The sequence below is a fragment of the Myotis davidii genome, unplaced genomic scaffold, assembly GCF_000327345.1.
Source record: "Myotis davidii unplaced genomic scaffold, ASM32734v1 scaffold64, whole genome shotgun sequence".
Taxonomy (NCBI): domain Eukaryota; kingdom Metazoa; phylum Chordata; class Mammalia; order Chiroptera; family Vespertilionidae; genus Myotis; species Myotis davidii.
This window is the reverse complement of record NW_006296226.1, coordinates 5,148,668-5,163,455: the sequence shown is the minus strand read 5'-3', so window position 1 is coordinate 5,163,455 and position 14,788 is coordinate 5,148,668. Positions and strand designations below refer to the sequence as shown.

General features: G+C 41.0%; 2 protein-coding genes across 2 annotated transcripts; both read left to right on the top strand.

The window, feature by feature from the left end:
• The first annotated feature begins 5,396 nt into the window (after positions 1-5,396).
• On the top strand, positions 5,397-6,383 carry LOC107184298 (olfactory receptor 1J4-like). The gene has a single exon (XM_015568760.1). It carries the CDS (start codon positions 5,397-5,399, stop codon positions 6,381-6,383), a length of 987 nt encoding a protein of 328 aa, XP_015424246.1.
• Positions 6,384-13,686: 7,303 nt separating this feature from the next.
• LOC102758959 (olfactory receptor 1J4-like) lies at positions 13,687-14,788 on the top strand. The gene is made up of 2 exons (XM_015568759.1): positions 13,687-14,545; positions 14,580-14,788. The coding sequence occupies exons 1-2, from the start codon at positions 13,789-13,791 to the stop codon at positions 14,786-14,788; spliced, it is 966 nt and encodes a 321-aa protein (XP_015424245.1). The 5' UTR covers positions 13,687-13,788.

Below are 14,788 nucleotides of genomic sequence, written 5' to 3'. Positions count from 1 at the left end.
ACACGGACAAGGGGGGGGGGAGGGCAAGAGTGGGGGGGGTTTGAGGGTATCGTGGGGACAAGGACACATATGTAATTTCTTAATCAATAAAAAATATATTAAAAAAAAAAGAAACAATATATGCACCCCCATGGTCATAGCAGCATTATTTACAATAGCTAAGATCTGGAAACAACTCAAATGGCCATCAGTATGTAAACTGATAAAAAATACAGTGGTGCATTTGCAGAATGGAATACTATACAGCTGTAAAAAGAAGGGTTTCTTAAACTGTGAGACGGTATGGAGGGACTTGGAGAATGTTATGCCAGTGAGAGAAAGACAAGTAACACATGATCTCACTTATACCTGGAATCTAATGAATAAAATAAACTGATGAACAAAAGAGACCCAGCATGCAATGGACTGACATATTTCAGAGAAAAGGGGGGGAGGGCAGGGAGAGATTAACCAAAGAACTAATATGCATATATGCATAACCATGGACACAGACAATAGAGCACTGAAGGCATGGGGAGGGGATGGCAGTGGGGTGGAGGAGGGTCAATGGGGAAGAAGGGGACATCTGTAATACTTTCAACAATAAAGATAAATTTTAAAAAAAGAAGTTACAAAATACTCATGAAGATATAAAATATGGCATAAGGAACATAGTCAATAATATTGTAATAACTGTGTGTTTCCCAGTGGGTACAGGAAATATCAGGATGAACACTTTGGAAAGTACATGATTGTCTAACCACTATGCTGTACATGTGAAACTAATACAAAATAATATTGTACGTAAACTATAATTTAATTTTTTAATTTAAAAATGAGAAAAAGAAAAGTATCACATGATCTTATTCATATGTGGAATCTAATGAACAAGAAAAACTGATGAACAAAATAGATCCAGAGACATAGAAACATGGAACAGACTGACAAATCTTAGAGGGAAGGCGGGGGAGCGGGGGTGGGAAGTGATTAACCAGGGACCTTATATACATAGCCCATGGACACAGACAATAGTGTGGTGAAGGAATGGAAGGAGGGTTGTGGGACGGAGGGGGTCAATGTGAAAAAATACAAAGGCGATATGTGTAATGCTTTCAAGTAATAAAGATACATTTAAAAAAATGAAAACACCAAGATTTTTTGAGGTTTAAGTGACATATAATAAGTTTAATATACTGAAAGTATACAATTTGGATAGTTTTGACATATGTATACACCCAGTAAGCTATCACTACAAGCTGTCAGGACCACAGAGTTTCCCCAAGCCTACCTCCTGCTGCCTCTTTGCTCCTCACCTCTGTCCCCCAGGGGAAACACTGATCTGTTTCTGTCACATCAACTACTTTGCACCTTCTAGAAGTTTATCTAAATGGGGTCATACAGAATATATTCTTTCATTGCTGCCTTGTTTCACTCAGCATAAGCATTTTGAGATTCATCTATGTTTAATGTGTATCAATACATGGTACATTCTTTGAGCTCATTAGATCATGCTTTTTATTGGCAAGTAGTATTCCATTGTTTAGATGTACCACAGCTTTTTTGCCCATTCATCTGTTGATGGACATTTGAGATTGTTCCTAGTTTCAACCCTGATTTTTGTTGTAACCCAGCACTTTTTGCCATTTACCAACCATATTTTTAATTAAAATTTGTTTTCTGCTCCCCCTGCTTGAATGTGTGCTCTCTAAGAGGAATTTCTGTTTGTTTTGTTCACTGCTGTGTCTCCAGAGTATATATCTTACTTTTGAGAGAACCTTAGTAATTAAGAGAACGTGTCAATGAATGAACAAATGAATTCACTCACCATTACCAAGGGCTTATTTCAGCCATAGCTGATACTTAATATTACACAGAAATTGGCAATAATTCTAAACATTTATTAACCTTCCATTATATGCTCATTTAATCATCCCTCAAACTCACCTGAAGAGTATTATTATTATTATTATTATTATTATTATTCCTACTTTGAAGGACCCAGGTCTCAGAGATCTTTGATAAATCTCACAGCCATGCTCTCTTAGTAAGGGGACTGAGCCCAGAGTCTTTTTCCCAGAGCCTATAGACTCAATCCCATTGCCCCTGAACAAGGCACAGACCCTACCCTATAGGACCCCACAGAGGATGGGGAGACCAGTACATTTTAAGGGGCTTTGTATTGGAACAGAGGTCTGTGTAGTGTTTTGTGAGCCTGCTGAAGCCCATACACTGCTGTACAGAGAAGCTGAAATTGTGATGCAGAGGCCACGGGCAACTGGGAACCTCCTGCTTCCCATCCACAGACTTGACCAGAGGCCCAAGGTATCACTGACATTAAGAACACTTTCTCCTGGGACTCCAGGTACAGCTCAGCTCCTCTGGCCCCTAAACATGTTCCTTCCCAAGGGGTCAGGAGGAAGTTGGGCAGTTATCTCAATTGACTGCTGCTCTACTCAGGGACTTGGGGCTGTCTCCCCCTGGGGTCTCTTTCTGTTACTAACAGGGGATATTCTGCCTGTTGTTTTGAAGCTGGTGAACAAACATGAGAGTCTGTAAAGGTCTTAGGGCCATAAAAGTTTATTCCCTTTCCTTTAATCCTGGGTCTCCTGAAAAGAAACAGGATTCGGGAGACAGCACAAAGCACAAGGTATCAGAACTCACAGCCCTGGTATAGATTAGAAGGGAACCAGAAATCTCCACAGTCGTGTGTGTGTGTGTGTGTGTGTGTGTGTTGTATGACTTTGTGTGTGTGTCGCTGACTCACATGCTGAATGCCTTCACCGAGGACATGTATAAGTCAGAGAAGGCAGAAAGTTTCCTCAGCGATGTGTGTCTTATTTTCCTTGTGTTTTGTTGCCTGTGTGCTGCATGGAAGACCTTGTGCATCACTTGTGATTTGAATGTGTGACTGCCTGTGACTGCAATGTGTGTGGTGGAGGATGCTTGATAGTTATGTGTGTGCAACTGTGCTGCACACGTGTGAGTGTGTTTTGTGTGAGTTTTGCATAGATTTGTGTGATGTTGACTCACACTCTGGCTGTATTTACTTAGCTTGAGTGTAAGCCAGGGAAGTATGTTAGTCTCCATCTGGCAAGCCTGCGGCTGTGATAGTGTGTGAGTGCTCTTGTGTGGAACAAACTCACATCTTGACTTCCTTCACACAGAAGATATGTAGGATGGAGACTTAAAACCAAGATACTGAAAAGGCCAAACAAACAAAAAAAACCCCATCTTACTTTCATACATTTGGACTCACCATAGCTACAGATTAGAACCCACACAGGCAGCTTAAAAAAAAGCCCATTTTGAAGATCTGTTGGGGGCCATTTTTTAGTGATTTGAATAATATAGGAACACTCCCGAAGCCCAATATTTTTGAACTTCTTCTTCAACTTTGTTACATGGTTTAGAAACTAAATGCTCATATCTGAGGTCACATATGGCTACACTTAACTCTTTGTCTTTTTCCCACTTAATAGCTTTGTGGTCGTAGATGCTCAGCAGCCTCCACTGTCAAATGAAAATAATTACAATCACTATGGAATCTTGTCTGCAAGGTGCTTAAGTTCCAGCACATTGTAAGCACTTAGTAATTTGTAGCCTGTAGAGGCCATGACACCTGACTCTCCATTTCCTGAATGCTAGGAGACAATACCTGGTACACTAATAGGAAAATTTAGCCCATCCAAAGACTCCCCTGGACCTCCAGGCAGCCGCTTCTCCTCTCTATTACTGAGTGTCTCTCAGCCACCTCTTTCACTCATGGTGCTGACAGAATCAAGGTACCATTTCTGTATTGTTCCCTTTTCTTGAAATGCGTCTCTTACAGGAGATGTTTGAGATCCTAGTCACTTACTGGGATTACTTAACCTTGTTACACACACACACACACACACACACACACACACACCAATATTAATGCCATGTTCCTCTCCCAAAAGTATGGGTATTTTGACATTCAACTTTAGCTTAACCTTTCTACCTCCCACAGGAAGAAATGGGTGAATTCTCTTCTCAGTGAAAAGATGATCAAAAAGTCTACCTTTGAGACCAGGCCCTGCTGGGCAGTATCTATGTGAAATTGTATAAGCCATTTCACTACTCCTGTTAGTAGTGAGTAATAAAACAAAAATCTCCGTCTTCCCTACTTCTCAGACAGAGAACAAACACTGGTGGATGGAATGAAACCGGAAGTACATGAAAATCATTTGCAAACTACTGGGCTGTGGGAATATGACCACTGTCTGAGCAAAAGGACTCCCTCAAATCCTGAGACCATATTGCTTAAGGTCCTGGCTCTTTTGTCAAATTAAAGAAAGGGATAAAGAGAAGCATTATAGGAGCAGAGATTCTAATAAATCTAAGAAACATGAGAGAATTGAGACTACAGCAGTTACTAACTGTGTGATCACGATAGTTCTCACTCCTCCTGAGTATGTATATGATGAAGTTTTGTAACAGCTATCTTCTGGGACTATTTAAAATTTAATGAGGTAATAATGCAAAAATGTATTGTTTTGACAGAGTGTTCACTAAATGTCAGTTATTATAAACGTGAAGATCAGTACTAGAAATAGTGATGGTCAGTCAGGTAACTGTGAATCCTAATAGACACTTCCCATCCTTCAGGGTCCCCAGTCTCACCTGCCAGATCTCAGGTCTCAGGTGTTTCCTGCCTATGGATCCTCATTTCTGAGCCAGCATGAAGCAGCCGGTACAGATGGAGATAGATGCACTGAGGTAAGTTTATTTCTTGGCAAATACATGGATGTGCATTTAGACTTGTTTCACCAGAAGATCTACCCAATGACAGGATATGCGCTCCGAAATGCCTCTTGAGAGGGTGAGAGCTCAGATAAAAATAATGGGTATAATTTTGTGTTTATTTTATACAAGACACTCTTCCTAGATATTAATGTGTCTTGAATTGGAATCTTCTAGGAATGTGTGACATTGGTATCACCACCTACTGTGGCACAACATGAGGCAAAGACAATCACCCCCTCAACTCATCCACCCAGAAAGTGGTGGGGCCAGACTTGCAGCACAAGGAATCTGGCTGCAGAGCTTCACGTTTGCTCAGTCCTCTGTCAGGGGTGCCCAGAGAGTCAGGGGGCTGAGGGGAGAGGTCCTATGTGTCCCATTTATTCATGCATTTCCAATTAGTAGCATGGTGCCAGGAACCTAATTAAAAAATTAAGAAGAATGAATTTGCTCTAGTTTCATTGAAAAAAAACAATGTTGGGCATTGAGGGTATGTTGCTTGCTATGGCAGCTCTAGCTGATTATGTGTATGCAAGGATAGTATTTTTCTCCAGGAGAAAGTAGAAGACCCTACAGTGGTGGCCATAATCACACTTTGGAAGTATTTTATCTTTTTACACTGTCCTTTCATCCCCAGCAGACCCAAGAGGAACATGAGGGCTGAGAACCAGAGCAGCATGTCCCAGTTCCTCCTCCTGGGGCTCCCCATCCCACCAGGGCAGCAGGGCGTGTTCTTCACCCTGTTCCTGGGCATGTACCTGACCACTGTGCTGGGCAACCTGCTCATCATCCTGCTCATCAGGCTGGACTCTCACCTGCACACGCCCATGTACTTCTTCCTCAGCCACTTGGCCTTCTCTGACATCTCTCTGTCCTCTGTCACTGTCCCTAAGATGCTCATGAACATGCAGACTGGGCAACAATCCATCTCCTATGAGGGATGCATTTCTCAGTTGTATTTCTTCATACATTTTGCAGGTATTGACAATTTTCTTCTGGCTGTGATGGCATATGACAGGTACGTGGCCATCCGTCACCCACTGCACTACACCACAATCATGAGGGAGGGGCTGTGTGTGCTGCTGGTGGCTGGCTCCTGGATTCTCTCCTGTGGCAGTGCCCTGTTACACACCTTCCTATTGGCCCAACTGTCCTTCTGTGCAGACCATACCATCACCCACTTCTTCTGTGACCTCGCTGCACTTCTGAAGCTGAGCTGTCCAGACACCTCCCTGAATAAGCTGGTCATATTCACTGAGGGTGGAATGCTTTTCTTTCTTCCTTTTGGTATTATTGTGGGCTCATATATCCATATAGGGACCATCATCCTGAGGGTGCCCTCCACTAAGAGACTCTTTAAAGCCTTTTCTACCTGTGGCTCCCATCTCTCTGTGGTGTTTTTATACTACGGGACAGTGGCAGGTGTTTACTTTTCTTCCTCATCATGGGATTCCAAAGACATAATTGCTTCAGTCATGTATACAATAGTTACACCCATGCTGAACCCCTTCATCTACAGCCTGAGGAACAGAGATATAAAACAGGCCTTAGAGGTGTGTGTCAATAGGGTTAAGTTCTTTAAGCAGCAAATTCTAAATCCTCTTGTTGCAGTCAGGAGCACAGGGAGATATATCTCCTAAAATTACTGTATGGTCAACACCTCCATATAACTTTCATAGAATATTCAGTTCTTGTCATGTATAAGTGTTGTTATATGTGCACTAGGTCATGTTTGCTTCTAGGACTGTTAGTAATTTTTTATTCCTAATTGATAGGTTTTGCTTGTTCATCATCTCTTATCATATACTAGAGGCCTGGTGCACAAATTCATGCATGGGTGGGGCCCCTTGGCCTGACTGGCGATCAGGGCCAATAGGGGCCATCTTGCCCAATCCTGATGGGGGCCAGCTGTCTGGGGGCAGGGACCATGGGAGATCGGCCAGCCATGGGAGCACAGTGACCACCAGTGGGCAGCTTCTGCAGTGAGCATCTGCCCCCTGGTGGTAAGTGCGCATCATAGCTACTGGCAGGTTTGTAATGGTCACTTAGGTTTTTATATATAGACTACAGGCCCCATGCACAGATTCGTGCACTGGTGGGGCACGGCCTGCGGTGATTGGCCACTGTGGGAATGCTGCTCATCCTGGCCAGCTGAGCGACTGTGGACCTGCCCTCTGAGCAGCTGCTTCTGCTGTGGAAGCGCCGCTCATCCTGGTCAGCCAAGCGGCACTCCCATTGTGGGAGCGCACTGACCACCAGGGGGCAGCTCCTGCATTGAGCATCTGCCCCCTGGTTGTCAGTGTGCACATAGTGACTGGTCAACCGGTTTTTCTGGTCGTTCTGCCATTCGGTTCCTGGGATTTTATTATATAGGATACGCAAAATCCCATGCAAAACATGTTGCCACAATCATCATTGTGGTTTTGTCTCTTTCTGTTTTGTGATATGTCATTTTTTCCTTATGCATTTTTAAAAATTTCATGTTATCAAAGAGCCACTTATTTAGCATCATGATTTTCTCCTGGTGATCTTTCTTTTTTTTATAACCTGATTTTTTTATGCTGGCTTTTGTTGGCTTCAAGCTGCTTTGTGCACATCTCTTCCTAATTCACAATCATTGACATCGTTTTTGTCTGAATGCAATCAGCCATGATAAGAACAATTACAGTATGAAAATCGTTATGTGCTACAAAGCCAGGCTGTTAGAAAAAGAGAGAAAGAGACTTTTAAAATATGCATTTAAGATCATACCACTTCCATTTATAATTAGGAAAACTTTTCTAATAATAGGTCCTACCTTAATACCTCATTTACTTCCGATATTAATATAGATACTTTATATATATAGATATAGATAGATATACAGATATAGATATAGGTAGAGATATAGGTACTAGTATAGTATAGCTGGTCAAGATGCAGCTTTCTTGTGGTAAGTGATTAAATGGTATTTCTTTTCTATCATTTTAAACTTTTCTTTGTTCTTCTGTGAGGTGTGCATTGTTAAAAATGTAATGCTGGCTTTTGCTCATTTTATGCAAAGCAACTATTCTTATATTTCTGGAGAATTTTGTCTATTTTCATCTAATGTAATCATAATACATTTGAATTTATATTTTTCATATTACTGTTTTTTATTTGATACATCGGTTTTACATATATTCTCTCTTGTCGCCTTCTACTTTAATTAAATACATATTCAAATATTCAATTATCTTTATTATCTTATTAATCATACATCATTATTATTGTTTTATTATTCTTTTCTGTGCTGTATGCAGAGATCACTTCTTACTTTCTTTTTAGCCATTTGAGGTATGCGATTCAGTGGCATTTAGGACACATATCACCAATCTCATTTTATGACTCATAAAAAAACTCTATAAAATATCAACCGAATATTTTTCAACTGTGAGAAAAATAAGAACAAAGATATCTATGAACCAACATGGAGAAATATTAGAATATATTGCTAAATGAAAAAAAGCAATGTATAAAAGAACATGTATAGCATGCTTCTTTTTATGTAAAAATGAAGGGGAATGAAATATACATGTGTCTGCCCATCTGAACAGAAAGAAGCACAGGAAGAATGAATCAGAAACTGATATGGGTGTAGGGGAGGCCAGGGGATTGTCAAGGGCGGGGGAAAAAAGGGCACATATGTTATACCCTTTGAAATACTTTAAGCAATAAAACAATAAAACAATCAATCAATCAATAACTGATATGTATTCTCCAGTTGGCTTCTCTGAGATCATTTAGAATCTGTTTACCTACAGGAGGTAGGTAGGGTAGGAGAGATGGGGAGATGAGTAGAATTATTTGTATAGTTTTGACTATGCTGTATTTTGCCACTAAAAAATAAATAGGAGAGGTGGTGAATAAAGCAAAATGTATTAAAACAATACAAATGAGTCTAAATTATATTTTGAATTAACATCATAATTACTCTAAAGGGGAAAATAAAATAAGTAACCTAAGCAAGTCTTGAAACCAGAATTTTGTCTATATACTCTCACTCGCACAACTTAAAAAACACACGTCTAAACAAAGTTTTAAGCTGTAGAGTACCATTACCTGTGGTAATTGTTCAAGATTCTGAAACAGCTCACCATATATCCAAAGACTCAACAATTAAATAAACAAGGAGGAAAAGGGAGTGACTCTCACTCTTGGAGAAAGGAGCTCTGTACATGGAAAAGGCGAGGCTGGAAAGGTCTCTGTGGTGTCAAACTAGAATTCGAGCTCTCAATTCAAACTTCTGGGTTTTAAAATATATAAATAGATTACAATTTACAGGTTATATATGAACACCTATACTGTTCTCTTTCCCCATTCTTTCGGCCCCACTCATGACCCACCTCCTGTGGGTAAACTTTCCTTTAGTTTCTTAGTTTCTAGGTTTTTTTCCTGATGTTGCTTTTATACATATTTTCTAGTTGGCTTCTCTGACATCATTTAGAATCCTTGTAAGCAATGAAGACACTGAAAGCTTCAAAATAAATAAGATTAGTAATGGATTATAACTCAGAGAATAATAATCCATGTATCTGTAATGATATAAATGAATAAATAAGAAAATGAGTATGGAATGAGAATAAGTTCCTTCTTATAAATGAATATCAACATACACCTGCTAGAATGGTTCATATCAATAAACCAACAAACCACAACTGCTGGCAAGGATGTGGAGACAAGGAAACCCTAGGGCACTGTTGCTGGGAATGTAAACTGGTGCAGCCACTATGAACAACAGTGTGGAGTTTCCTCAAAAAACTAAAAATGGAACTGCCTTTCGACCTAGTGATCCCTCTTCTGGAGATATATCCTAAGAATTCCAAAACACCAATCAGAAAGAATATATGCACCCCTATGTTCATAGCAACACTATTCACATTTGTTAAGATCTGAAAACAGCCCACGTGCCCATCAGCAGATGAGTGGATAAATGCACCAAGCTGTGGTGCATTTACACAATGGAACACTACATGGCTGTATAAAAGAAGGAACTCTTACCCTAGCAACGGCATAGATGGACCTGGAGAGTATTATGTTAAGTAAAATAAGGAAGTCAGAGAAAGACAAATACCATATGATCTCACTAATATGTAGAGTCTAATGAACAAATAAATGACGAGCAAGATGGAATCAGAAACATGGATACATAGGACAGAAAGGCAGAAACCAGAGGGGAGAAGGCTTGGGGTGGCTAGATAAAGAAGCTGAAAGTATTAGCAAGGAACATATTTGCATACCTCATGGACATGTACAATAGTGTAATGAAGGCAAAAAAGGGGGGAGGAGAGGATAGTAGAGGTGGGCAAAGAGGAAGACAAGGGAGAATCTGCAATAATGTCAACATTAAAATTATTTTTTCATAAAGAAAAGAATACAACTAATAAAGAAAGAGTGATAGAATTAGAAAAATCACCAGTATGTCACCATATTTGCCATATAAGTTTCAGGAGTAGATGTGAAATATAATGGGTGAGATTTTAATAAGAAAAATGTTGTTTATAGTATCAAAATAACTACCAAATGGTACCTATTAATTATAAACTTAAAAGAGTAACTTTAAAAAATGGTCCTATTATAGTACAGAACCTGGCAGACACCACCTTTGCCAACTGATCAAGAATAAAAACACTAGTGATTGGAAAAATTAATATCGTAAGCTTTCTAATTATATGCACTGTGGTATATATGCTGAAAATCAAAGCCTGAAATATATATATATGAAAAATATTAACCATTAGGAAATCTGGCAGAAGCCTGTCCAGGAATTCTTAATATCATTTTCACAACTTTTACATATTGTTGAAATCATTTACAAATAAAAAGTTGAAAAACCTTTTTCCTAGCTGGAGCAATGCCCGAGAAGAAAGGTGGCCAGGGCATGACTGGAATCAGGGACACTGTCCCCTAGGACTCAGTCCCTCTGGCTCTTGGACACTCAGCTCCCCAAAGGGCAGTCAGAAATCAGCCACAAGCTTGGGGACTTGTTTGCAGTCTCTCATTAGCAGTTAAGTGCTATCTGTGGACTCATTTCTCTGGAGCTGGTTAAGGGCAAGGAAAGTCAGTAGAAGTGCCATGGCCACAGATATTGCTTTTGTGTGTCTGGATATTAGGTCTCCTGAAGAAAAGCTGAGGAGATGGGCGACAGTCTGGAGCAGAAGGTGTCTGAACTCACCAATGAGCCTGAGTGAGAGGAGCTGGAAATCTGCACTTGGAGATTGATCTGCCTGTGTGCTAGTGGGTTCATGTGTGAGGCTCTGTGTCCATGACTGTGTGTGTGTGTCTTCATGTATTGTAAATGTGTGTGTACATGCTATTTAGTAGTTGATGTGTGTGTTTGTGTGTGTGTGAGTGTGCTATATATCTGACTCACAGCCTGGTTTTAATGCATGTAGAACAAGTTATCAGCCTCCTGGCGTGTGATTAGGGACTCCTGATTCATGCCTGTCAGCATAAACACTGGCATCACAGCTGAGCATCAGGAGTGAGACTGTTGTCTCTGCTGCTGGACAAGAAGATGTCCTACCTCACCAGGAACCAAGATCAGCTCAGAGAGGGCTCACACCTCTGCTCAGCAGCATGTACATGGGAGCTGTGCTGTGAGTGACGCACATGTGTGAGAGCTGGAAAGGGTGTTGTTTGATTTTCTCTGTGTGTATGAGACCATGTGTATGTGACCAGGTGATTGGGTGTTGTTGCTGGTTTAATGACTGCCTGTGACTGAATAGCCTTAACTGCACCAAGTAGACACCTGTCCCCTGGAAGGGGATGGTCAGAGGGGTGGAAGCCTGTCTCTCAGTCATACGAGGGTGTGTGCTACTTGTTGTGGTGAGTGTGTGGCTGGGTGTGCATATGTGATGTGGTGAGTGTTTCTGATGAGATTTAAAATATATATATATATCCTATTGATTTCAGAGAGGAAAGGAGAGGGAGAGAGACATAGAAACATAAATGATGAGAAAGAATCATTGGTCAGCTGTCTCCTGTGTGCCCCCACCACCACCACTGGGTATCGACATTAGCATTGCCCTGACTGTGACCTTCTGGTTCATAGGTCGATGCTTAACCACTGAACTATACTGGCCGAGCTCTTGTGAGATTTTCTAATTCTTTGTGGTCTTGTGTGCTTTTAGTGATGTGTGTGCAGTGCCTAAGTTATGTATATGCATTGAGTTGAGTGTTTAGGAGACGAGTCATGAGTCAGATTGTGTTAGTATATGTTTTTGAGTGAGTGATCCATCATTGTGTGTTGTGCATGTCTCACTTAGTGTGTTACTTATGATTTGTATGTATGTAGACAAGTGTTTTTGAGCTGAACCACATATTGGCTATTCTTCCCTTAGGATGGGAACGTGGTTGCAGGTGACTAGAATCCTCAAATCAGCAGTGTGTGTGTGCGTGTGTGTGTGTGTGTGTGTGTGCGTGCGCGTGCACACGCACGCGCTAATGTGTGTCAGAAATCAAGTATGTCCTTACGTGTTCTCCTTCTGGGGCACCATTAGCTGAGATATCCACATTCTAAGCAATTCCCGGTTTCTTGAAACACATCTGCTCTTATTTCCATGTATCTGAGTGTGACTGTGTCCCTGAGGTTTTGCAAACTCTTCTTTACTTTTATGAAATATTCCAGGAAAAAAATATGTCAGGACATCATGCTGTGTGAAGTTATTGGGCAGAATCACCATCAAATAGCAGAGAGACCTTGGGAAAGTTACTTAAATTTTTGTCTTAGTTTCCACATCTATAAAATGGAAAGAATTTCACTTGTTTTGTGAATGGTACCGAGGTTCTCAGTAAACAGTTATTGTGTATATAAAGTTAATATATTTGAGGATTTATTGCCAGTTGAAAGGTATATAAATCTAAAGGAATGAAATTATCTAGTAAGAGGTTTCAGAATTTTGGACAACTTTGAGTCCTCACAGCTCCAAAGTAATACATTGTGCTTGGCTTCCCTAAGCAAGAGAAGGGAAGTTTCCATGTGTAATGGTTAAAAGCATGGGTTCTGAACACACAGATGTATTATATCGAACCCCATGAAGTGGCTAATACTTGGTGATTTTTATTATATAGGAAATGATAATACATATAGCAAGTTATATACTTACATATTATATACATTATACATACAGATACACACACGTATGTGCCCTTCTATTCCTTATACATTGATGTGTGCCTATAAAATTTGTATAATTTATATTTTTATTTCTTAAAAGCTAAAACAGGTGAAAGAACACCTTTTCTTAGTGCAGGTGTGAGGAGGTTTTAAAATCTGGGAATGTAAGGTTGATGTGTGTATCTAATTAGGAAATGTAGGTGAGGTCCTTAGGCAAGTACCCAAATGTTCTCCTTAATGTTCAACCATATAATGAAAGATAGTTTGTGGACTATTCTGGTTTCAGAGCTATTCTGGCACCAATTGATTTTAAATGGCCACCCATTTGAGAGTGTCTGAGTTTACAGCTGTAGGCCAAAGGGACCCGAGGGTCCACAGACGGAGTGTGAAATGCTCTGAGAACCCCAAGCCACCCCTGGAGTCTCAGGTTACTTCAATGCACTAACAACTGATACCAGTATCCAGGGCTCATCTTCTGTTTCTGCCACAGTGAATCTTTATAGTTGGCTCTGGGCTGGTGTAGAAATGATCCCTTTATGCTCATCAGGATCTAATCTCAGAGAAGTGGGACCTTGCTTTTCTTGTTCACTGCTGCATCTCAGTTCTTAGTAGAGGTCCTGGCACAGATGTGATGTTAAAAGTAATGGTTCAATAAAACAGAGAACCCCTTTTTGCTACTGTGTGATCAGGTCTTGTGGATTACTTTGGGGGCTCAACGTTTTCCTGGATCCAGACTGGGAGAGAGGGAAGATGTATACATCCACAGGTGTGAGAAATTAATACGAAAGTATTTAAATATGAATGGTTTTCCCAGAGAATGACAATATGAGATATGATGGTTCTGGTCATCCTTCTTAGGTTCCTGAAATTCCCAGCCCTTCTTCATCCCCAGCAGACAGAAGAGCAGCATGAGGCCTGAGAACCAGAGCAGCGTGTCCCAGTTCCTCCTCCTGGGGCTCCCCATCCCGCCAGGGCAGCAGAGCGTGTTCTTCACCCTGTTCCTGGGCATGTACCTGACCACGGTGCTGGGCAACCTGCTCATCATCCTGCTCATCAGGCTGGACTCTCGCCTGCACACGCCCATGTACTTCTTCCTCAGCCACTTGGCCTTCTCTGACATTTCTCTCTCCTCTGTCACTGTCCCTAAGATGCTCATGAATATGCAGACTCAGCAACAATCCATCTCCTATGTGGGGTGCATTTCTCAATTGTATGCATTTATACTTTTTGGTGGTCTTGACAATTTTCTTCTGGCTGTGATGGCCTATGACAGGTACGTGGCCATCTGTCATCCTCTACAGTACACTACCATAATGACGGAGGAGCTTTGTGCACTGCTGGTGGCTGGCTCCTGGATGGTTGCCTGTGGCAGTGCCCTTTTGCACACCCTCCTCTTGGTCAGATTATCTTTCTGTACCAACAATACCATCACCCACTTCTTCTGTGACCTTGCAGCACTCCTGAAGCTGAGCTGTTCCGACATCTACCTCAATGAGCTGGTCATATTCACCGAGGGAGGAATGATTTTCTTTATGTGTTTTGGTGTTATTTCATGCTCGTATATCCGTATAGGGACCATCATGCTGAGGGTCCCCTCCACTAAGAGACTCTTTAAAGCCTTTTCTACCTGTGGCTCCCATCTCTCTGTGGTGTTTTTATACTATGGTTGTGGTGTCTTTATACTACGGTACATCTGCAGGTGTTTACTTTTTCTCCTCATCATGGGATTCCAAAGACATAATTGCTTCAGTCATGTATACAGTAGTTACCCCCATGTTGAACCCCTTCATCTACAGCCTGAGGAACAGAGATATAAAACAGGCCTTAGAGATGTGTGTCAATCGGGTTAAGTTCTTTAAGGGGCAATCACTAAATCCTCTGGTTGCAGTCAGGAGCACAGGGAGATAG